This window comes from Marmota monax, unplaced genomic scaffold (assembly GCF_021218885.2).
Source record: "Marmota monax isolate L192 unplaced genomic scaffold, Marmota_monax_Labrador192_F-V1.1 WCK01_AAM20220418_F8-fsc00021, whole genome shotgun sequence".
NCBI classification, from domain to species: domain Eukaryota; kingdom Metazoa; phylum Chordata; class Mammalia; order Rodentia; family Sciuridae; genus Marmota; species Marmota monax.
In genome coordinates, this window is record NW_026695228.1 from 17,613,190 (window position 1) to 17,636,219 (window position 23,030).

The 23,030-nt window shown below is 45.0% G+C and overlaps 1 protein-coding gene and 1 long non-coding RNA gene across 4 annotated transcripts; one reads left to right on the forward strand and one right to left on the reverse strand.

The window, feature by feature from the left end:
* Positions 1-1,651: 1,651 nt before the first annotated feature.
* Positions 1,652-10,311, reverse strand: LOC124088121 (uncharacterized). Its single transcript, XR_006850269.2, has 5 exons — positions 10,124-10,311; positions 8,589-8,811; positions 8,038-8,172; positions 1,931-2,043; positions 1,652-1,827 (listed from the first exon to the last, which is right to left on the reverse strand). It is a non-coding gene; the product is annotated as an uncharacterized LOC124088121 (long non-coding RNA).
* Positions 9,896-23,030, forward strand: Ccr9 (C-C motif chemokine receptor 9). 3 transcript variants are annotated; one of them, XM_046437517.2, is made up of 3 exons: positions 9,896-10,081; positions 18,148-18,191; positions 20,522-23,030. In XM_046437517.2, the coding sequence occupies exons 2-3, from the start codon at positions 18,171-18,173 to the stop codon at positions 21,599-21,601; spliced, it is 1,101 nt and encodes a 366-aa protein (XP_046293473.1). In that variant the 5' UTR covers positions 9,896-10,081; positions 18,148-18,170; the 3' UTR covers positions 21,602-23,030. The 3 variants fall into 3 exon arrangements, with proteins under 3 accessions (XP_046293473.1, XP_046293474.1, XP_046293475.1); XM_046437518.2 differs by lacking the exon at positions 9,896-10,081 and adding an exon at positions 10,090-10,221; XM_046437519.2 differs by lacking the exon at positions 9,896-10,081 and adding an exon at positions 17,802-18,057.

Sequence of the window (23,030 nt, forward strand, 5' to 3'; positions counted from 1 at the left end):
ACTGAAAGCATGAAGTTTTTTTTTTCAGCAGTTCTCATTTTCATTAGACATGGACTAGAGCTAAGTTCATTCTGGACAGCTGGCCGCTAATCAACCAGTTACTTAATCAAAGACACCTGGACTAGCAAGACCAGAAGAACTGACCAGTTGAGCCCAGTTTAAATAGTAATTTATAGGATTATGAGCTAAATAAATAATTATTGAATTTTGGAGTACTTTGTTATGCAGCAAGTGCTGACTGATACACCTTGCTTATTTCCTTTACAGCCCTTATCATTATCTAATATTATCTTATACTGTCTTTCTCTCCTCTTTCTCTTGTTTCTCCTTTCCCTCCACTCTTTTGAATGTCAGTTCTACTGGGGTATGCTCTTATGTATTTTCTTCATAACTGTGTTTAGAATAGTGTCTGGATATTCTGGGTGCTAAATCATTTTGGGTAAATGAATGAATGAACAAACGAACGTGCCAATTGCAAATGCTCATGTGTTGCTCTTATTTGGGAGGTGGAATCTACAATGGAGGTAATAAAAGAGGAGCAGAACTTTGAATTCAGTCTGGATTCAAATTCTGGCTCCCCCACTTACTAGCTTTGTGATCTTGGATAAATCCCTTGACCTCTTTGAGCTTCGATTTCATTGTCACATAACATTATTATGTAAATATCTATCTTCCATGATTATTCTGAACATTAAACATGTGTGAGAATTATTCTGGAAATTGTGAAATACTGTATCAATGTTATTCATTGTTTTTAGTTCGACCTACTTTTTGGTTCTCTGGGTAAAGAAATAGCCTAATGTAAAATTTTAAATTTGTGGAACAAATGAAGGCCCATGTCCCCAGGTTGAGGGACACAGGCATGGAACCCTTAGATGATTGGGAACTTTTAAAAGAAGAAGGGTTGTTAGAAAGGCAAACCCAGGCAAGCTAGTCAGCTTTCTGTCCCTGTGACAAAATACCTGAGAGAATCAACTTCAAAGGAGAAAAAGGCATGTTTTAGCTCATAGTTTCAGAGGTTTCCATCCACAATCACTTGGCCTTGTGGCTTTGGGGGCTGTGGCAGCCCAGTCCATCATGGTGGGAGAGTGTCAGGAGTTTCTGTTCCCCTCCCATGGCAGCCAGGAAGCAGAGAGGGAAGCAGGGCTCCGATCCCCACATCCCTTTCAGGGGCACACCCCAATGACCTCACTTCCTCCCACTAGGCCCCACCTCCCAATAGCACTGCAGGCTGGGGACATGGGCCTTCAGGGGACATTCCGGATCCAAACCATAGCACAGGGTAAGAGAGCGAGAAGAGCCCTGAATTTGGTTGAATTGGATGACAGTCCTGCACTGGTCATCATTGGGTTTCTCTGTCGCGCTCAAAAATGGAATCTTTTAACAACAAGAAAGGACCAGTTCTCTTGCTTTGGAATCTCAGATAGCAACTCCGTCAGCCGCCCTAGGGAATAGATATTAGTGTCCCCATTTTACAAAACAGGAAATCGAGGCTCTGAGACAAAGGCCACCCTGTAAGTAAATGTAGAGCTGAACAGAACCTACCTATACCCATGACACTGTGAGGACACTGCATTTGTCACCTGCTTGGAGCTGTCTTGGCTCTTTCCTGCATTAGCTTTCCCCCTCTCACAGCTACCTCTGAAGCAGGTCGTATTAACTCACTTTACTGATAAGGAAAGTGTCTCTCCCAGGGTCACCGAGGAAGGGGTGCTTCAACTCCAAAGCATCAAAGCACCCAAGCCTGTGATCCCGGCTGCTCTTCCTTGGCCATTCCTGGGGGTGGCAGCAGGAACAAGTTCAAGAACTTGGGTAGATGGTGGGAACCTTAAAACAGAAAGAGAAGAGAGCTCAGTCTTTGCGGCCAACGGAAAGGAAGGATGGATGGTGCTGGGGTAGTAGCAGGACAAAGGAATAGAAGTAAGGTTACCTGGGGCTGGGGATGTGGCTCAAGCGGTAGCGCGCTGGCCTGGCATGCGTGCAGCCCGGGTTCGATCCTCAGCACCACATACAAACAAAGATGTTGTGTCCGCCGAAAAAAAACTAAAAAATAAACATTAAAAAAAAGAAGTAAGGTTACTCATCCCCCAGGTTCTCTGCAAAGCCCCCTGAGCCCAAGACAGCAGAGGTAGAAGCCAAGGCAGAGTCCTCTCTTTCTCTTAGGTACTCTTCCCCTCCCCCACAGTGATCACTGACTTTATTTTTAAATTAATTAATTAACTTATTTTAATTAGCTATATATGACAGCAGAATGCCTTTTGATTCATGGTACACAATTGCAGCACGACTTTTCATTTCTGTGGTTGTACACGATGTAGTGTCGCACCACATGAAACTGTTTTGAAAATTTATATTCCAGTAAAATAGAAAACCTCGAAGACAACAACAAATTTCTAGAGGCATGCAATCAACCCAAACTGAGTCAAGAGGACATATACAATTTAAACAGATCAACTTCAAGCAAGGAAATAGAAGACGCCATCAAAAGCCTGCCAACCAAGAAAAGCCCAGGGCCAGACAGACTCACAGCCAAGTTCTACAAGACTTACCAAGAAAAAAATAATACCAATACTCCTCAAATTATTCCATGAAATAGAAAAGGAGGGAACCCTTCCAAACTCATTCTACGAAGCTAGTAGCATCCTGATACCAAAACCAGGAGGAGACACATCAAGGACAGAAAATTTCAGACCAATATCCCTGATGAACATTGATGCAAAAATTCTCAATAAAATTCTGGCAAATTGCATACAAAAATATATTAAAAAAATAGTGCACCATGGGTGGGGTTTGTTCCAGGGATGCAAGATTGGTTCAACATACGGAAATCAATAAATACTATTCATCACATCAACAGACTTAAAGATAAGAATCATATGATTATCTCAATTGATGCAGAGAAAGCATTTGACAAAACACAGCACCTGCTCATTTTCAAAACACTAGAAAAACTAGGGATAGTAGGAACATACCTCAACATTGTAAAAGCTATTCAATGCTAAACCCCAGGCCAACATCATCCTAAATGGAGAAAAACTGGAAGCATTTCCTCTAAAAACCGGAACAAGACAGGGATGCCCTCTTTCACCACTTCTATTCAACATAGTCCTTGAAACTCTAGCCAGAGCAATCAGACGAAAGAAATTAAAGGGATACAAATAGAAAAAGAAGAACTCAACTATATTAGGTACTCTTGTGGGAAACGAACTGGTCGAGAAGCATCAAGCAGCACTCAGAGAGGAGGAGAACACCAAACTTTAAGCCAGCGGCCCCAGAGGAGATCAGACTCCAAATTCTGAGCGCCCATCACCAGTTTTTCACAATCTTTATGGGCTCTCTAGTGTCATAAATTTTCTAGTCTAAAGGATACATGGCTGTGCATGGGTTTCTAGCGGGAAGCCTGTTTACCCAGAGTGTGATAAGGGGAAGGACTGGGTCCTCTTATAAGGTCTTAGATAAATTGCTAGTCTTACAGGAGGCTCACCCCCTGAGCCTCCATGGGGGTGGTTACACTTCAAAGGAACAGTTAGACTCTCAGGAAAAGTGGTTTACAATCCAAAGGGTTAGGGGTGGACAGTGTTATCAGGTTCCCAGAAGAAGGCAGACTGGAATGGGGAGGGGAACTCTCTCTTTCCCAGGCACAAATTCTCCGGACAGTGTTCTCACTGCAGGCCTGGGGTTGTCACCCATTACACTCTCAGATACAGAGGAAAGGAGTCTTCATGGATGCCTGTCAGACAACGGGGAAAGCCTGGGGCCATGGGAGTGGGTGGTGAATCCCAGGAGCCTGGGATATGTTGAATAAAATACTAGACAGCTTTGAAAAATAAACTCCAAGTCTAACATGTCAATGGGAGGAGGGCTGGTGAAGAAATCCTGCAAGGCTTGTCGGAAACTTTCATTTGCTCTTTGCTTTTTTTCCTCAAAGAATTTCTTTTTTAATATATATTTATTTTTTAGTTGCAGTTGGACACAATACCTTTATTTATTTTTATGTGATGCTGAGGATTGAACCTGGTGCCTTATGCATGCTAGGCGAGCACTCTACCACTGAGCCACAACCTCAGCCCCTCCTCAAACAATTTCCTTTGGCTAGAGTCCTGCCAACACTCTCTCTGGTCTGCAGAACACAGTTTGGGAAGGCTCTCAAATGATGGGGTTTTTTTTTGTTTTATTTTGTTTTTTTGTCTTTAGGTCCCCTCTTGCAAATGTGGCTAATATCAAAAACTGGGCTATTTCTAAGCTGGAATCTGGAATTAAAGCACAATTTATTATTTTCAACTAACAAATAACGATTGCATGTTTGTATGGGGTATAATGTGATGCTTTAATTACATATACCCTGTAGATTTATTAAATCAAGGTAATTAACATATCCATCACTTCATCTATTACTTGTTTTGTGTGTGTGTGTGTGTGTGTGTGTGTGTGTGTGGTGATGATATTTAAAATCTTCTCTCTCAGCAATTTTGAAATATAAGAAAACATTTTTATCAACTCTATGGAGGGGTCTGAATCCCTGGTTCTGTCCTGTGGGTAAGAGGCTCACTTGGCCACTGTGGGCTTGAGCAGGCGTGTGACTGTGAAGAAGAGGCAGTGGGCCCAACCTCAGGTCAACTGTCCCCACCGAGGAGCTCTACTCTGGGCCTCCGCTGTAGGGACCCAGCCTCTTGATGTGGTGGTTTTGATGTGGCCATTTAGAAACTGAGGACATTTTGACACAGCTATTTTGAGGCTTGTGGAAAATTTATGACTTTTAAAAATAACACCAGCTCTTGAAAAAAATGATCAAGTATCAATTGCACCACAGAGGCCAGGGGGAGGTTGAGGGTTGTGCCCTGGAGAAAGGGGCAGGGTGAGGCTGTGAAGTGGAGTCTATTTTTTAATTTACATTTCTTGGAGGAAAAGAAAGAGTTAAACATTGGATGATCCCATTTGGGGGGTTACAAAAAACCCTGAAATTAAAAAGGTGTCAGTAGTCATGAGATGGCATGGTGTTGATGAGATAATAGAAAGATAGATTAATGGAATAAAATACGAAGCCCAGAAAGAGACCCATACAGAATCAGTCAGCTGATCTTTGACAGAGGGCAGCAGCAATACTGTGAGGAAAGAGTTTCTTCAACAAGTGGAGCTAGAACAACAGGACATCCTCATGCAAAAAAATGAATTAAAAACAGACCTTTCACTATTCACAAAATCAACTCAGAATGGATCACAGATCACAGTGTAAAATGCAAAACTATACAACTTCCCAGAAGAGAATACAGGAGAAAGTGTAAATAATTTTACGTTAGGTAATGACTTTTTAGATAGGACACCAGAGACACCATCCATAAAAAAAAAAAATCGACCAGCTGGACTTATTAGAATCGAAAGTCCTGCTCTGTGAACAACACTGTCAAGAGAACGAGGAGAGGAAACACAGAGTGCGAGAAAAATATTTGCAAAAACACATCTGGTAACAGATTGTTATCCAACACAGACCAAGAACTCTTAAAACATAACAATAAAAAAATAAACAACTTGCTTGAAAAAAAATGGGTAAAAGACCTTATCCCATGCTTCCTAAGAAAAGATACACACATGGCAAATAGACACATGGAGAAGATATTCGGCATCGTATGTCATTAGGGAATTGCAAATTAAACAAAAATAGCACCGCACGCCTGTTAGAATGGCCTAAGTCCAAACACACAACACCAAATGCAGGCGAGGATGTGGAGAGACAGGAAATCTCGTTTGTTGCTGATGGGAACGTGGGAGCACAGAGACACTTTGGAAGACAGTTTGACGGCTTCTTAAAAAACTCTTACCAGGTGATCCGGCAGTTTTGCTCCTTGGTATTTACCCAAATGAGCAGAAAATTCATGTCCAGGCAAAAAAACCTGCAGGAGGATGTCTATAGCAACTTAAGTCACAGTTGCCAAACTTGGAAGCAACCAGGATGCCCTTCAGCAGGTGAATGGATAAACTGTAGGTCATACAGATGACAGAATGTCACTCAACACAAAAAAATAAATGCGCTCTCAAGCCATGAAGAGCCATGGAGAAACCTAACTGCACATGACTCATTGGAAGAAGCCAATCTGGAAAGGCTACGTACACTATGATGCCAACTCTTTTTCCAACTCTGTGACATTCTGGAAAATAAAGTATGGAGATGGTAAGAGGGTCGGTGGTGGCCAAGGGTTAGGGGGAAAAGAGGGAGGGAGGACAGGTGGAGAACAGGGGACTTTTGGGGCAGGGAAACTGCTCTGGGTGATATCATAATGGTGGATGTATGTTATTATATATTTGTCTGAAACCATTAAGTGCTCAGTACCAAGCATGGATCCTAGTGTGGACTTCAGACTGTGGAGACGGGATTCATGGACTGTACCAAGCACCACTCTGGGGCAGGGTGTGGTGAGAGGGCTGCGCTGAGCCTGTATGTTGGAAAATGTATGACAGCGTTGAACCTTCTGCACAATTTTTGCTGTGAATCTACAACTGCTTTAAAAAAAAAAGTTTTAAAAAAATACAACTGCCTGTCAGCACATCTCTCTGTGTGCTAGTCATCTTCACCAGGACTGGATGTTTCCTGCAGTTAGCACGTGAGCCTCCTTCCAGGAGAGAGGGATACCAACGCTTTGAATTCACCCTGGCGCCTCTCCACGGGATGCGACCTTGCCTTTGGGCAGCCTGGCTAAGGGGAAGTTCTAATCTAGGCAGTTTGTTCTGGTGTCTGCAGAGAAACCTCAGGGTTTTGCTGTTTTCTGTTGCTACAGGCGCGGCATCCAGGGATTTATTAAAAATGGAAATTAGATCATACTGTCGCCTAAAGCTCTTCAGTGGCTTTCCACATCCCTGGCATTGGATAAAAACCACTGGCCTGGCTTGAATCCCAGCAAGGCCGGGCCTCTCCTGCTTCTCTGGCTGCCCCTCACACCTCTCTGACTCCCAAGTTGGTCTTTTGTAGTCCGGGATATGTCAATGCCACCCTCTGTTGGGAAGTCACTCCAACTTCACGTTTATGGGAACTTCTTGTAATTGAGGTCTTAAATAACGCCCCTCGTTAGTGAGCCCTCTTCTGAGCCCCCAGCCACTGGCTAGATTCTCTGCAGAGCGCTCACCACTGTTCAGTATTATCTGCTGTATTTCCTGCTATGTCCTGCTTCTCAGAACAGTGCTGGCAGATGGTGGGGACCGGACAAATAGATATTGAATGATGAACTCAGATGAGGTCTCCCAGTGAGATAAAACGCTTGAAAGCCCAAGGCTTGATCATGTTTATCATCACTAGAAGAGGCAGATAAAATCACAAATCCTGCAACTGGTCTCATGATTCACAGGCTGCAAACACAGAACCCTGGGAGGTGAGAATGACATTTATTTCCCTCTTAGCCTGCATTCTGCTGCAACCTCGGCAGCCGCAGCAGCTGGGGGGCCGTTCTCCCTCAGAGACATCACAGGTTGTGGGCTGCAGCCTCTCTTCCACAGCCATCCTCTGGATGCCCCTCATAAATGGCAGGCACAACAGATGGCCTGGGACCCAGAGGGAACACACACACATTACTCTGTCCTCAGGAGCCCTCCTTGGTCAGGTTGAGAAAGAAAAGAGAGACAAGCGCTGTATAAAAGGGTAGAGCAACCGCTTACAGTCAACCCAGCTCTGATTTCCAGATGCCAAGGAAGAAACTCGGCAAAGGCAAGAGAAGAACCAGGCTTTCCCTGCAAGGAATGAACCCCAAATGGATGCCGACCAAAGGCATCTCATTTGCCCTGGGCTCCTCTGAGCATCCGGAAGTTCTCTTTAGGAAGTTCTTGCCTCTTCCCAGCCTCACGACTCCCCTCCATATCCCAGGAGGGGACACAGGGATGTTGGAACAAGAGTTCTTTCAGAACTTGAGGTCACCTAAGCCTCCTGACCTTGCTGGGCCACAGGAGCCCACCTGAGCATGGACCCCTTCTCCTCTTCGCTGACTGCTTCTTCCTCCCGGCGACCCCTCTCCAGCTGTCAGGAAGGCAAGCAGAGTCTGCTTGGGATGCTCTTACCTGGTGAAGAGGTAGCCTGCATTGGGAAGCACGGCATCTTCCCGGCCCGAGGCAGGTGCGGTGGTGCCTGTCTCATCTTCTGGGGATGATGCCCAGGCTTGCAGTCAATCAGGAGAGGCAAATTCACTGCTGTCTCTGCCCATGGGCAGTTGAGAAGTCAGATAAGGAAAACTCGTACCTCTGTTACCCCCCCCCCCTTTTTTTTTCTGTCATTAGGGCTAAGCAGAGCAACCCAATGATTCTTAATCATGCACTAGTTGTGTGTGTATTGTTGTTGTTTTGGTACTGGGGCTTGAACCCAGGGGTACTTAACCACTGAGCCATATCCCCAGTCCTTTCCTATATTTTATTTAGAGACAGGGTCTCACTGAGTTACTAGGGCCTTGCTAAGTTGCTGAGGCTGGCTTAATGCTCTATCCTTCTGCCCCAGCCTCCCGAGTTGCTGGGATTAGAGGTGAGTGCCACTGTAGTTGGCTTATGTACCATTTTCAACACTGTTTATGCTCAGTGAATATGTAGTGAGGTAAGGGAATTTCACGGCTCACTCATACCATCGTCCCCTGAAGGCTGATGAATCAATCATTTCTTTCATTCTTACTGTTGAGGACTCTGCCTTTCGTCTGGGCTATTTGGTGGCCTTTTTCCATTTAGAAATAAACCCAAGGCATGGTTTGCACTCCCTTGTTCTGCACACTGGTGGTGATTAATGGGCTCCGTGTCTGGGAGGATCACTGTGTTGGAGAGCATTGCTGAGTCCATAAGATGATAAATACCCTGAAAAGAGGAAATAGAGCTGTGACCCCTGCCATCCCCAGAACAAATATTAAAAATTTTGTTATAACGATGTTAGGGAATCTCCAATTGTAGCCGGGTCAAAGGCCCCACAAGGGCCATGGATGTGAAGACTTCCCGTGTGAGCCTTAGCAAAAATGTGACATTTGCGTATGCATTCTCTTCCAAAATTTTACCAACACCCATGATTAATAAAGGTATTATCAGTGTTAGTGGCTATGACACATGAAATCTCCCTGCATTTGTCCCCAATTTCAAGGTGCTGTGGCTTCCCAGCATTCTGTGTTCCTAGCCAAGCATCACATAAGCAACTTTCTTGATCTCTTTTTCTTTATTCTTTTTTTTTTTTGATACTGGGGATTGAACCCAGAGTCGCTTTACCACTGAGCTACTTCCCCAGCCCTCTTTATTTTATTTTGAGAAAGGATCTTTCGAAGTTGCCCAGGCTGGCCTTGAACTTTCAATCCTCCTGCCTCAGCCTCCCAAGTTGGTGGGATTTCGGGTATGGGCCGCTGCACCCAGCACCTATCCGTTTTTCTAAAGTAGCACCATTCAGTAGAGCGCTCAGTGATGAGGGAAATGTCTGCTATCTGCACTGCCCATTGGGGTAGCTACCAAGCACATCGGCTGGTGTCACCCAGAAACTAGTGCACGTTTTAATTAATTTCAACTTTAAAAGTGCACGTGTGGCTAGCAGCTGCTGGGTTGCACAGCACAGTTCTCTGAGCTTCTGATACATCTTTCAGGCTCAAAGGGATACATTTTGATGGATAGTGCTGGGAGGCATCTCCTGTGGGTCCTTTCAGGTGACAATACCCAAAGAAATACTATAGACATGCCCTCTGCAAGCCTTCCCAGGCTGGCTTCTCCAGGGTCTCCCCATTTCCCTCTCCCTGCAAGTGGCAGAGCTGTGTCTTAGGGAGACGACTTGCTCTTAGACCACTGGTCTGTGTGTGTGCCTTCAGAGAGGGTTTCTCCTTTCTCAGTGGTTCTCAGCTCTTCATTTCTGGTTGCAAATGATTGACTGGACTGAGTGCTAGAAGCTACAGCAGGTGACTCCCTCCCTCCTGGGCTACCCCACCAGTGACAACACAGGCAGGGGTGGCTTGGCTTCCTTTCTGGTGTTTTTTCCCCCGATAGCTGTCTGCTCAGAACTCACAGAAGGCCTGCCCTACATCCCAGGCAGAGAGCAGCCCAGCCCTTTCCCCAGACACCAGAGCTTCCCCGCAGAGCCTCTGCACTTCCCCTCTCGGTGAGTAGCACCCTTCTCCCTCCTCCCCTGACCCACTGTCACCTGTGTCCTCCGTGGTGCATTGCCACGAAGTCTTGCCCTCGTTTGTTCAGTGATCCTGGGTGCCATGCACTTTGCAAGAAACTTCCAGGGTGGCAAAGGTGAGTCGGTGTTGCCTGGCCCAGGCTGCTTGTAGGGTGAGTAATGAGATCCCTCCTCACCCACACACGTGAAGTGACGGTTCAAGGTGGTTTGTGAGGTGGACCTTGAAGGAGAAGTGGGTGCTGGGGACAGGTGACAAGAGGATGGCCAGGGAGTGGGACAACGAAACACCCATGAAGACCTTGAGTCTGAGACACTGCTCCGTGGAAAGGATTCCTGGTAACCTTGAGAAACTGGAAACAAGCCCCTTGTTACCCAGGGTAGAAGGACTGGCACAGCGCTGACAGTCATTCAGTCCATGACACTCTGTGTTGAATTAGCATAGAGAGTTCATTAAAAAGCAAGATAGAAAATTTGTAAGCCTGTCTGATCTCCTTTCTACTCAGTGTGTGTGTATGAGGTTGTGTACAGAGAAACGTGTCTGGAAGGACGCGTCTCAGAAAGTCAACAGTGGCTAAACTTGGAAAAGGGTTTTTATTTTTTTTTTCATGATATACTTTGCATTTTGGGGATTTTTTTTTTTTGGTGCATTATGGAAATACTCTTTTATGATCAGAAAAAAAGCAGTTATTTTATTATTTTTTTAATGTTTATTTTTTAGTTGTAGTTAGACACAATACCTTTGCTTCATTCATCTATTTTCATGTGGTGCTGAGGATCAAACCCAGGGCCTCGCAAGTGCTAGGCGAGCGCTCCACCACTGAGCCACAACCCCAGCCCCAAAGCAGTTATTTTAAATGACTTTTCAGTGGGTCCTGGCTTGTGGCTTCCAGCGCATGCTCCACGGTAGTTCTTAATTGCCCTGTTGCCTGGACAGCCCGTGAGAGGTGGCTGTCTCCGAGGCTGACCTGGGAGTGCACGGGTCTGAGGGAACCCATCTCCTCCATCCCTTTGCCAAATGGACCCAAGTTAACTCGCCATCACAGCACCTGGAGATTCAGGGCCCTTTTCTTCCGATGTTTGTTCACCTGTCCTGAAGGCCCCTTACCTGCACCCTGCCCATGGGCTTGCACTACAAGTCCCTGGGTCCAGGGACATACATGCTGAGTGGGTGGTGAGGGCCTGGCCTAAGCTTGGTAAGTGACACCCTGATAGATGGCTTGGAGCCCTACCCCAGTTTAGGAAGGCGGTGGGGGGGGAAGCAGAAACACACACACACACACACACACACACACACACGGCAAGATGTGAAACTTTTGTGTAGTGAATTGGACAAAAGTCAGAGTTTGAATCTGCATCCTGACTCCTAGCGGAGCATCTAATGGCTATTGTGGGTGGGTGAGGCTTTGGCCTGGGGTGCTGTACACAGCAGTTCCATGCGATTTCCATGTTGGTTACTTAAGGACAGTCGAGCATATGAAAATCATGGCTGGATAAGAATGGATTCTGGACTCCCTTTCCTAATAGCCTCTTTTCAGATTTGGAAATTTAACAGTGCTCTCCCTTTTCTCTGCCTCCCAGGTCCCTGCCCAGACCCTCACCCCCAACCCCACCAACTTCCCAAATTTCATACCTTTGTTGATACGTCTTCCTGCCTAGAAGTCACATTCCCCCTGCCCCTTATTACATGCCCCCGTGCTCTTCAGCCTTCAAGGGTCAGCAAATATGTCACCTCTTCCACAAAGCCCTCCCAGATGTTCCTCAGTGCTGGAGCCATGGTGTTCCTACAGGACCTCAGAGCATTTACTACTTTGCTGTTTGCAGCCTTGACTTATGTGCTGCACTCGGACACAACTTCTTGAGGACGTGGGTCGTATCTCATACCAGGTTTTTAGGCCAGTGAGAGCATCAGGTGCTCAAGGCTCATTGACCAAGGGACAGGGGCATGCAGAATGTCTGTGCTCTCTCCCTACCACACCTGGCTACTGAACAAAGCCCTGGGAGTAAGCCTGGCCCTCACCACCCCCATTGTACAGATGAGGAAACCAAGGCTCGGCGGGGCATGTCACTTCTTGCCAAGGTCCCAAGGACACAAAAGGGATGGGTCAAGAAGTACAGGGGGTTTTCTGGTCCCTTCACCCAGCTCAGTCCACTCTGCTGTGAAAGACAGGCAGGCTTTCCAGACTGTGCCCACCACCAGGCCTCGGTGAGCAGCCAGGGCAGAGACCGGGCAGCGCTGAGTCTAACTCCGATTTGCTCCCGGTCAACAGTTGACAGGTTCCTCGCCGTCAGTCTGTTTTGTCAAATGTGGGATTTTCCCCCTTTGTTATTTTTCTCCTCCTCAGGCACAAGAAGAAAGTGAAAGCAAACTCTGAGACTTTGCAGTTGGTGGAATAAAATATCTGAAAAGTATTCTGATAAAGAGTTCAGGGTGATCCGTTGAAACCATCAAGGCAGTGCGGGGTGTCTTTAGATGGAAGGTCGAGGAAGAAATACTTTTTTTTTTTTTTGACTCTTTGGCTTACTCCAAAGTTTCCATGATCCAGAAGCACCTCTATCGTGGAAGGAAGGTAGACCTTTATCAAAAGTTAGCATAGGATTTCAAATTTCCAATTTCCTCATTTTTTAATGACGGGTTTGGCTGTTTGGGGGCTGTTGCTTCCCATGGCAGGGAGCAGCCCACAGTTCCTCTTTGTATGAATTTTGTAAACAGGTGTACTAAACGGAAGAGGACTGCCCGCATTTTTTTTTTTTGAAAACTGACAAGTTATTTTTATGATAGCTCTTAAAATAAAATTTCATACACTTGATAAAACACTTCAATACGCGTCAAATCTCAAAGCAAAAGACGGTCGTCTCATTTTGCACCTGTCAGTGTGTGGTTCAGGATCCTTCCAGAAAAGCTTCCGTACTGATCCGCAGCCAAGTGTGTGTTCTTCCACAGATGTTTTCTCAAAGATCACCCCATATTGTCTTCTACACTTTGCATTTTAATCTAATGTTTTTGGTGACTTATTTTCCAACAGTGTGAGGTCTATCTTTCTCTTTTTATTGGTCCCCATGTGGTTTATTGAATGGTTGTATCTCAATATTATCAATTTCTGGATTTTTAGGTTGTTTCAAGTTTTTTAAGATTTTCTTAGTTGTAGGTGGACATAACTTTATTTATTTATTTTTATGTGGTGTTGAGGATCGAACCCAGGGCCTCACATGTGCTAGGCAAGTGTCCTAGCACTGAGCCACAACCCCGCCCTCAGGTTTTTTTGTTCTGCAAGAAAATGCTGCAGTCTACTATCGGGTACTTGTGTGTTTATGTTCTTTTGTGAGAACAGAAAATTCCCAGCAGAATGATCTGCTGAGTCAGAGGTGTTAGGCTTTGTACATTATGACAGGTACGGCTGACCTCTCCAAACTGTCACACAAATTTACACTCCTCACGGAAGCAATTTTCAATCTAAAACTAACTATAACCACAGTCTCTTTTCCTTTTGTGGGGTGCCTCTTAGGGAATTTTTCTCAGATGTTGTTCAATCAATATGTGCTCTCCTCATGCAAGGAAAAGGGAGGTGATGTAAGCCGTAGGTTCTAGAAATACATGAAGTGTTTTTTAATTCATGCCTCAAAAACCAATGTTCCTGTTCTCAAATTCCAATGAAGTTAAGTTTGCTGAGTTGGGGGTCTTCCAAACTCATCTGGGCACTTTTTATCTTAGGGTTTAAAAAAAAAAAGTAGTACTTCTCAGCTCCAAAGTGGCTGCCTTTCTTCTTGCTACTTGAATTTCCCTTCTTGAAACAGATACTTACAGGACTCTTTCTTCTTCTTTTTAAAAAATTTGTTGTTTTTAGATATACTTGACAACAGAGTGTACTTTGACATATTATATATTCATGGAGTGTAACTTATTCTAATTAGGATCCCATTCTTGTGGTATACATGATGTGGAATTTCACTGGTCATATATTCATATGTGAACACAGGAAGATTATGTCCCATTCATTCTACGGTCTTTCCTATTCCCATCCCACCTCCTTTCCCTTCATTACTCTTTATTCTAATCCAATGAACTTCTATTCTTGCCTGCATATCAGAGAGAACATTCAATCTTTTCTTTTTAGGATTGTCTTATTTCACTTAGCGTGATAGTCTCCAGATCTATCCATTTTCCATTTACCAGCAAAAGTCATTTTTTATGGCTGAGTAATATTCTAATGTGTATATATATACCACATTTTCTTTATCCATTCATCTATTGAAGGACACCTCTTGAGTGTTCCTGGAGGAATATTGAGCAGGAATTTATCACCCTAGAGCTGAAGACCCTAGAACAATGCACAAACACTATTTAGGGACAATTCGTGGTTCCAAGAGGAAAGGAGCAGGGGATTTTTTTTTTCTTTCTTCTTCTTTTTTTTTTTTTTAAAGAAAATACATTTCCCATTACCTGGAAATATTTCAAAATAATTATAGAAAGAAGTTGGAAACAAGCTGGGTGCCTCATGGAGGGGACTTGCTTACATGAATGAATCGCGGGACAGCACGGTTTCGCCTATGCATTCAGGCGTCTGAAGAATATTTAATGATGGAGAAAATGGTCATGATCTGTAAGGTGAAGAAAAGAGAAAAATTAGAAGTGTGTAGATGAATAGAAACAAGGCTTCGAGGAAAAATGGCAAAAAGTTAAAAGCAGTTATTTGGGGGTGGTAAGATCACAGATGATTTTGATTTTATTTTTCTCAACTTTTTTGTATTTGTCAACTTTCTTACAAAAATGTAGGAAAAAAATTTATAATAATAATAAGTTGTAAAACAGAAACATGTCTTAAGAGAAGTGCTAGGAATTTTCCGGCACCCCGAGGGCTACAGTGAAATTTCATTTATACTCAGGCGCCTGGTGTGAGGCTGTGGGTGAGGCTACCCGTGTTGATTTCAGAGGAAGTCCCGGCTGCAGGCTTTCTTGTATCTTGGGACCAATTTCCAAGGCATTTCTTTTTATTTTCTTTAAAAAAAATTTTTTGACTCTTATTTGAATCTACTGTTAAGTTTATTGAAAAGTCACAAATTGTGTCAGAAATGTCCCAGGAACCCTTTACCCAAACTGTTGTTTTCATTTTGTCCCATTGACTATTATTCTCTCTCCTAAGGACAAGGACATTCTATGGAACCTCAGTGTGGTTAGCAAAAATCAGGAAATTTAACGCGGACACAGCACTATCATCCAATTCATAGTGTGTATTAAAAAGTCCTCCATGTCCCAAAGATGTCCGTTGGAATTGTGTTTTCCCCACTGTGGGATCAAATCCAGCTTCTTGTGTGTGTGTGTGTGTGTGTTGCTTGACCTTCATATTTTTGGATAGTATCATTCAGTTACTTTCAGAAAGTCTCCCATTTTGAGTTTGTCTAGTGTTTCCTCTATTAGATTCAGGTGGATTTTTTTTTTTTTTTTTTGTACTAGGGATTGAACCCAGGGGCGCTTAACCACTGAGCCACATCCCCAGTCCTTCTTATTTTTCTATTTTGAGACAGGCTCTTGCTGGGTTGCTTAGGGCCTCCCTAAGTTGCTGAGGCTGGCTTTGAACGTGTGATCCTCCTGCCTCATCCTCCAGGGCTGCTGGGATGACAGGCGTGCGCCACTGCATCTGGCTAGGTTGACATTTAGTCACTGCACCTTTTAGGATGAGTGTGACGTTGGTTTGCCCCGAGGCTGATGGTGTTGGGTTTGAAGACTGGCTTAGGTCGGTCGGTATCCTCTGGGTTTCTCTGCTGTAGTTACTAATCTTCCATTTATATTTAATGCGTAACTTTAGGGGAGAGTCTTGGAGAGGTCAATATCTTATTGCTCATCAAATGCTCCCTCATTTATTTTAGCTCCCACTGATGATTTTCTAACTCCCTTTTCCTTTTGTATTTGTTAGTCCTAAGAAGAGCTTTCTCCCTATTTATTTACTCATTCACTTATTTTGACTATTTTTGATTCTCATCTTATTGAATGTGCTGTAATCATTATTGTCCTGATTTAATTTGATGCTCCAGTTGCCTCATATTTGTCGAGTCAGAGCCCCACCGTGTTGGTGGCTATGTCTTTTGATAAGACCTAGTGGTCCTTTGAGCATGGCCTTGATTTCTGGGGCAAAAAGTTGCTCCAGGCTCACCTGGGGGCTTTCCTGTCCCAACTTTTGAACCAGACGTTTCTCCAAGGAGCCTTGATTATTTTTGTTGGATAAAGATATTTAGAAACCAAGATCAGAGTATACTAGGTGCTCATTTTACTGCGTGTCCTTGTTTTTAGGTCCTGTAGGCAGAAAGAGCCAGGAAATACATATGGGAAACAGACTATCTGTCTATCTATCACCTATGCCTCCATCCTTCAAGCCTGCCTATCATTACATCTCTCTACCATCTATTCCGTGTATCTACTTATAATCTAGGTATGTTTGTAGCCACCATCTATCATCTATTCTATTAGTCACGCATCATTCTGTGTATCTATTGGCCCATCCATCAGCCCTTTTAATTATCTATTCTACTTATTTATTGTCTATCATTCTATCATCATTTTATTGATCTATCATCTAATCACTCTACCTATCCTACTATCTAATCTAATCTACTTTTTTTTTTTAAAAAAAAAGCTCAAATTCCTGGGGCTCCCTCAATTCTGGGATCAAGCGCAGGGTGCTGCTGAGGAGGAAGTCCTGGCTGCCTTCCCCAGCTGCTGCTGACAGTCAGAGGCGACTGATTAGTGCGGTGAACCAGAATGAGAATTATTTTCCTTTTCACTTTTAACAGCTTTACGGAGGTGCAATACAGTGAACTGCACATATTTAAAGTGCAGAATGTGTCCCGCTGGGTGCCTGCACCCGGAGATCATGTTCACCGTCCCCCTGGAGGGTCCTTCATGCACCTCAGGACCTGTCTGTCCTCTTGCTGTCCCTCACCCTTCCCTTCTCTAGCCAGGGAATCACTGAGCTGCTTTCTATCACAGTGGATTAGTTTGCATCTCTAGAGTTTTACAGAAGTAGAATCATATAGCATGAACTTTTGCGGGTCTGGCCTCCTTAGAATAATTATTTTGAGATTCATCCACATTTGCTGTGTGTGACTCAATTCCTTTTTCTGGTGGTGGATAGCCCACGGTTGACTACTCCACAGACATAAGGGCTGTTCCTAGTTCCTGGTTATTACAAATAAAACTGCCATGGTGTTTTGAGGACATACACTTGCATTTTTCTTAGGTAAAGACTTGGGAGTGGGGTGGCTGGATCACATGGTAAGTGCACATTTAACATTTTTAAGAAACAGACTGTTTTCCAAAGTGGTTGTGCCATCCAGTATATATGGAAACCCACTGTACTTTCAGAAAAGCAGAATGCGCTATGGCTTTGCTGTGGAAAAGAAGCCACGGTTCAGGGTTGGGTTTTTATGCAGAAGAAAATTTTCTTCTAGAACCTTGGAGTGTGGCATGGGACACTTTTTTTTTTTTTTTAAGTATACTCACCAGGAGTGTAAAAGGCAAGACCTGGTGCAGGGGTAGATCCCTTCCTTGATGAAAACGAAGCTGTTGATTCTCTGATGTCTTTAGTGAGTCTCCTAATTGACAGAATAGGGTGTGTGGGGGTGGGGGAGCCATTGAGCAAAACAGGACCTGACAGGGAAGTTGAATTGAGAAAAGGAAGTCATGTAAAAAGAACGGGTTGGAAAATGTGAGCCATCGCTGGTGGTTTCTCATTCATGGATAGCAGATGTGTTCGTTACTGTTTACACTTAAACAGTAAAAGAAAGCAAATGCCAGTATCAGGCGACTGTCAGGATCAAAGGTGTAAACGACAGCTTCAAAAGAGGTTTCTTTCATTTCTCTTTTCAACTGAGGTGGTCCTGAAATCTAGAATATTTTTGACCTGGTATTAGGGTAACATAAACTCTGTTACTTGGAATCTTTGGTCCATGAGCATGAACAGGTACAGTATCCAATCTCCATGACTGGTGTTTGATGACTATTGCACATTTACAAGCCAGTCCTCTTTTTGATTTTTGTCCTCTCTTTCCAGAAGGAGGCTTGACGTGACCCATCATGACTCCCACGGAATTCACAGTGAGTACAGCCAGGCCAAAAGGAGCCTCGAATTGCACCCTGGTCTTTCTTTTCTGAGGATGTGGGAAGGAGTCTGCAGTGGGTAAAAGGTTTCCTTGTGGGGTTTCCTAGAGCAAATTCTCTGCCCAGCAATGCCCACCATCCTGCAGGTGGTTGTCCAGCATGGAGGGTTTTGCACACACAGAGAGTCAGGTTTGGTGGTTAGGTTGTGAAGACAGGGGAAAGGTTGATTTTAGCTTTTAGTAATAGCTAAGGATTTTTCTGATCTTTAAGTAGGATGGGCTTAGTTCCATGTATCTATTCAGAAACTCAGACCAAAGGAGAGCAAGGGAGAATCTGCTGCATTTGTTCTAGAAAGTTCTGTGGTGGGCACATTAGTGGTATTTCTTGCATGAGGAAGATGAGGCTCAGGAAACAGCTAGGTTGAGACAGCAGAGCCAAGACTGCTCCTTGGACTGTCAATCACTTAGTTTTCTCATTTGGAATCTTGGAAAATAGCCAAACTCTGAAAGGTGACCTCACTCAAGAAGAATGTAGTACCCCACTGATGACCATCCAGGGTCAGAGGAGTCCAGCAGCAGATAAAGGGAGGGCAGGGGCACCTCTGTGGCCCTGGCTCCTGCATTGGATCAAAAGTAGCCATGACACACGGTGGCCACCTTTCTGGGCTCCTCCTGTGCCCCACAAGCCTTCCACCTCACAGGAAAGGCAGAGCCCTGTTTACAGATGAGGAAACCGAGGCTGGGAGAGTTGAGTGAAGGTTCAAGGTCTTCAGCAAACTGGAGGAGCCTTTGAGGCCGCACTGTGTTGCACTCCATGGGCAGATGTCAGAGGCACGGAAATCCAGGTCTCACTGGATTTATCACTGTCTCAGGTGTGGGAATGGAGTGCTTTGGTGGCAGACATCTGCCAATCTCCACTCCAACCCTTATTTCCTTTTCCCCAATGGCATCTGGGCCAGGAACACACAGAAAGTGTAATGAGAAAGTGTAAAGTGCAAATATGTCCAGACTTGGGCATTTGTATGTATATATTGACACGTGCATAGGTGCATACACATGTGTGTGAGCATGAGGGTAGGTTTGTTTATACACATGGACGTGTGCAGAAACACGTATGTATCATGTGTGTACATGTATGTGCGTGTCAGAGCCAGCTTTCTGGGCATGTGACCCATGTGGTCACACAGGGGCCATGTGCTTAGACGTATTGTTTACTTGATTTAATGCTTGCTGCCTAGAAATTCTTAAATAATTTTTAAATGAGGGGCCCTGAAAATTATATAGCTGGTCATGATGCTTGTGTGTGCATGCAGTTGAGAGAAAATGACTGTGTATATCTGCATACATGCGGGTGTTGAAGGTGTGTGTGTTGGTGCTTCTGGAACTTTGAGGAAACTCAGAGTGCTGTGACCCACATACATTTAAGACCCCCTGCTGACCTCTCTTTTGCGTGTGTGGTGGGGGTGAAGTGGAGTAGGTGGGAGAAGGGACAATTACACTATCACAGTCATTCACACAGTTGGATGATGCCCTGTCAGTGGTCTTGACTCACTCTTTCCTACCCAATCAGGGCATTTGTCATGCACCCTATAAATCTTTGCTTATCTTTCATGAATAAGGCAAGCTCCATGAGAGTGAGGATCATGCCTGACTTACCTACCACTGTATCTTCAGCACCTGGTACAGTACCCCACTGTGGGTGCTCAATAAACATTTGATGAAGAAATGTCACAACCTGTATTGGTCAGTTTTCTGTTGCTATAACAAAATACTTGGTGCTGGGTAATATATAAAGAAAAGGAGTTTATTTGGTTTACAGTTTTGGAGGCTGTATGTCCAAACTGGGCAGCCCCATTGATTCAGCTCCGGATGAAGGCCTTCTGACTACCTCACATCATGGCAGATAGCCTCATGGTGGGGGAACATGGCAGAGGGAATGAATGGTCACACAGCAAGACAGGAAGCAAGAGGGATTCAGGGACAAGGCTTACTCTTTTCCTAACAACCTGCTGCTATTAACCAGCAGGAACTAACTACAATAATCTGTTCTGAAGGCGACAGCCCCATGATCTAATCACCTTTCACTAGACTCCACCTCTTAAAGGTTCCAGCACACCAGCACCACCATATTGGGGTCCCATATTCCCACATATGAACCCTTGGGGGACACACATCATATCCAAACCATGGTGTTTCTGCTTTCTTATGTTTTTGCCTTATCAGAGATTTTTTTTGGCATTGGAAAGGTCAAGTGGTCCTCACCTCTGCCATCAGACGGGACGTCCAAAAGATCGTGCTTAATCTAATGCCATCTGTGTCCTCCTGCAGATCTTTATTCCTAATATGTCTGACGACTACAGCTACGAGTCCACATCGTCCGTGGACGACTACATGAACTTCAACTTCACTGAACTCTTCTGTAAGAAAAACAACGTCAGGCAGTTTGCGAGCCACTTCCTCCCTCCCCTGTACTGGCTCGTGTTCATCGTGGGCACCTTGGGCAACAGCCTGGTCGTCCTCGTCTACTGGTACTGCACCAGGGTGAAGACCATGACCGACACGTTCCTTTTGAATTTGGCAATTGCTGACCTTCTCTTTCTCATGACTCTTCCCTTCTGGGCCATCGCCGCTGTTGACCAGTGGAAATTCCAGACCGTCATGTGCAAGGTCGTCAACGGCATGTACAAGATGAACTTCTACAGCTCCGTGTTGCTGATCATGTGCATCAGCGTGGACAGATACATCGCCGTTACCCAGGCCACTAAAGCCCAGACCTGGAGGCGGACAAGGCTTCTGTATAGCAAGATGGTTTGCTTGAGCATCTGGGTGGTGGCAGTAGCGCTCTGCATCCCGGAAATCCTGTACAGCCAGGTCCAGAGGGAATCTGACCTCACCATCTGCACCATGGTCTACCCTAGGGACGACAGTATCAGACTGAAGTTAACCGTTCTGACCCTGAAGGTCATCCTGGGGTTCTTCTTGCCCTTTATGGTCATGGTTTGCTGCTACACCATTATCATCCACACCCTGATGCAAGCCAAGAAGTCGTCCAAGCACAAGGCCCTCAGGGTGACCATCACTGTCCTTACCGTCTTTGTCTTATCTCAGTTCCCCTACAACTGCATTCTGTTGGTGCAGACCATAGATGCCTACACCAGGTTCATTTCCAACTGTGCCATCTCCACCAACATCGACATCTGCTTCCAGGTCACCCAGGTCATGGCCTTCTTCCACAGCTGCCTGAACCCCGTTCTCTACGTTTTCGTGGGGGAGAGATTCCGCCGGGATCTTGTGAAAACCCTGAAGAACTTGGGTTGCATTAGCCAGGCCCAGTGGGTCTCGTTCACGAGGAGAGAGGGCAGCTTGAAACTGTTATCGAATTTGCTGGACACCACCAGCTCCCTGTGAGGGCGCCTCTCTCTGAAGCAGATGGTCCTTTTGGAAGGAAGGAGACACAGTTTACCCACCGAGGGGGCCAGGGAGAAACCAAAGAGTAAAATGGAAACGAGAAAAAAAAAATGTCAGAAAGGAATTCAAACTGAATATGTTTTCCAAAACAGAGTTTTCAAAACTGACCATTCTAGAAGGCCACCGACTGACCCTCATCTGTGATCATTGCAGTTTTCAGGGGAAGATTAGTGACCAGCAGTGAGGCCCACCCTGGCTTTGCACTTGACTGGACATTCATGTCGTTGGCCTCTGGAGCAGGTGCTGGATTTTCTAGGGCCTGTGAATGGCTGTGACTTCCAAAAGGGGACTCAGGAGCACTGCCCACTGCCATAGTCCACAAAGGCAGAAGGTTTCATGAAAGCTCCCATCTTCGGGAAGTTTCCTCCCTGGTTTTGGGCCAAACACCCGTGTCACATCTTACAGATTTGTGATCTTGACTCTTTCCAAACCATCTCAGACCTAATTCTCCCCTGGTCTCCTTGATCCCTTCTGGGCCGGGGGTGGGGGTGTGTGTAGGGGCCCTTGTTCCTGTTTTGAAATTTGTCTGCAGGATGAGCAGTGAGCCTCCTGGACAACTGGCCACACCACCAGGAGTCTGTTGGCTTCTAAGTCCTTTATGTGACCTGATGGAGGTTCTGTGACTCACCTTGGGGTTGATGTGGGTGAGGATTCAGGTGGTCCACTGATACCCTGACAGGGAGATTGACAGTCTGGATTAGTGGGCACCAGCCCTGGCGTGGTGGCAGCCTCTCTCAGCTGAGTGGCACTTGCGGTTGGTCTACCCTGTCTGCTCCCTATCAGATGGGCTGGCTCTTTGGTCCTTTGGTCCTCTTCCTTGAGGCTACTGGAAGGGATTCTGCCTCTGGGATGCATCTCCTTTTCTCATTCCATAGAGCTAATGTTTAAAAAGCTTTCAACTTTGGAGATTAGGCTGAAAGATGTGTAATATAACTCACTTTGGGGGGGTATGTACAGGGGATTGAACTCAGGGGCACTGGACCACTAAGCCACATCCCCAGCTCTGTTTTGTATTGTATTTAGAGACAGGGTCTCACTGAGTTGTTAGCACCTACCTGTTGAGGAGGGTGGCTTTGAACTCTCAATTTTCCTGCCTCTGCCTCGGGAGCTGCTGGAATACAGGCGTGCACCACAGCACCCGGCTCACTTTTCTTTTGTGTCTTTCTTTTCACTATTTGACAAATTTATCACATTTGAAATCATTGTACATATTGAAAAAGTGTTATTAAATGTCTTTAAAATATTCATTACTTGCCACTTGCTTTAGCATGTCTAAATGTATTGTGTATAATCGAAGAGCAAATAGACATATAATGGTCGTCAAGAGGAGGGATTGGGTGAGGTAATAAAATCTCCAAGTACCTTAAAA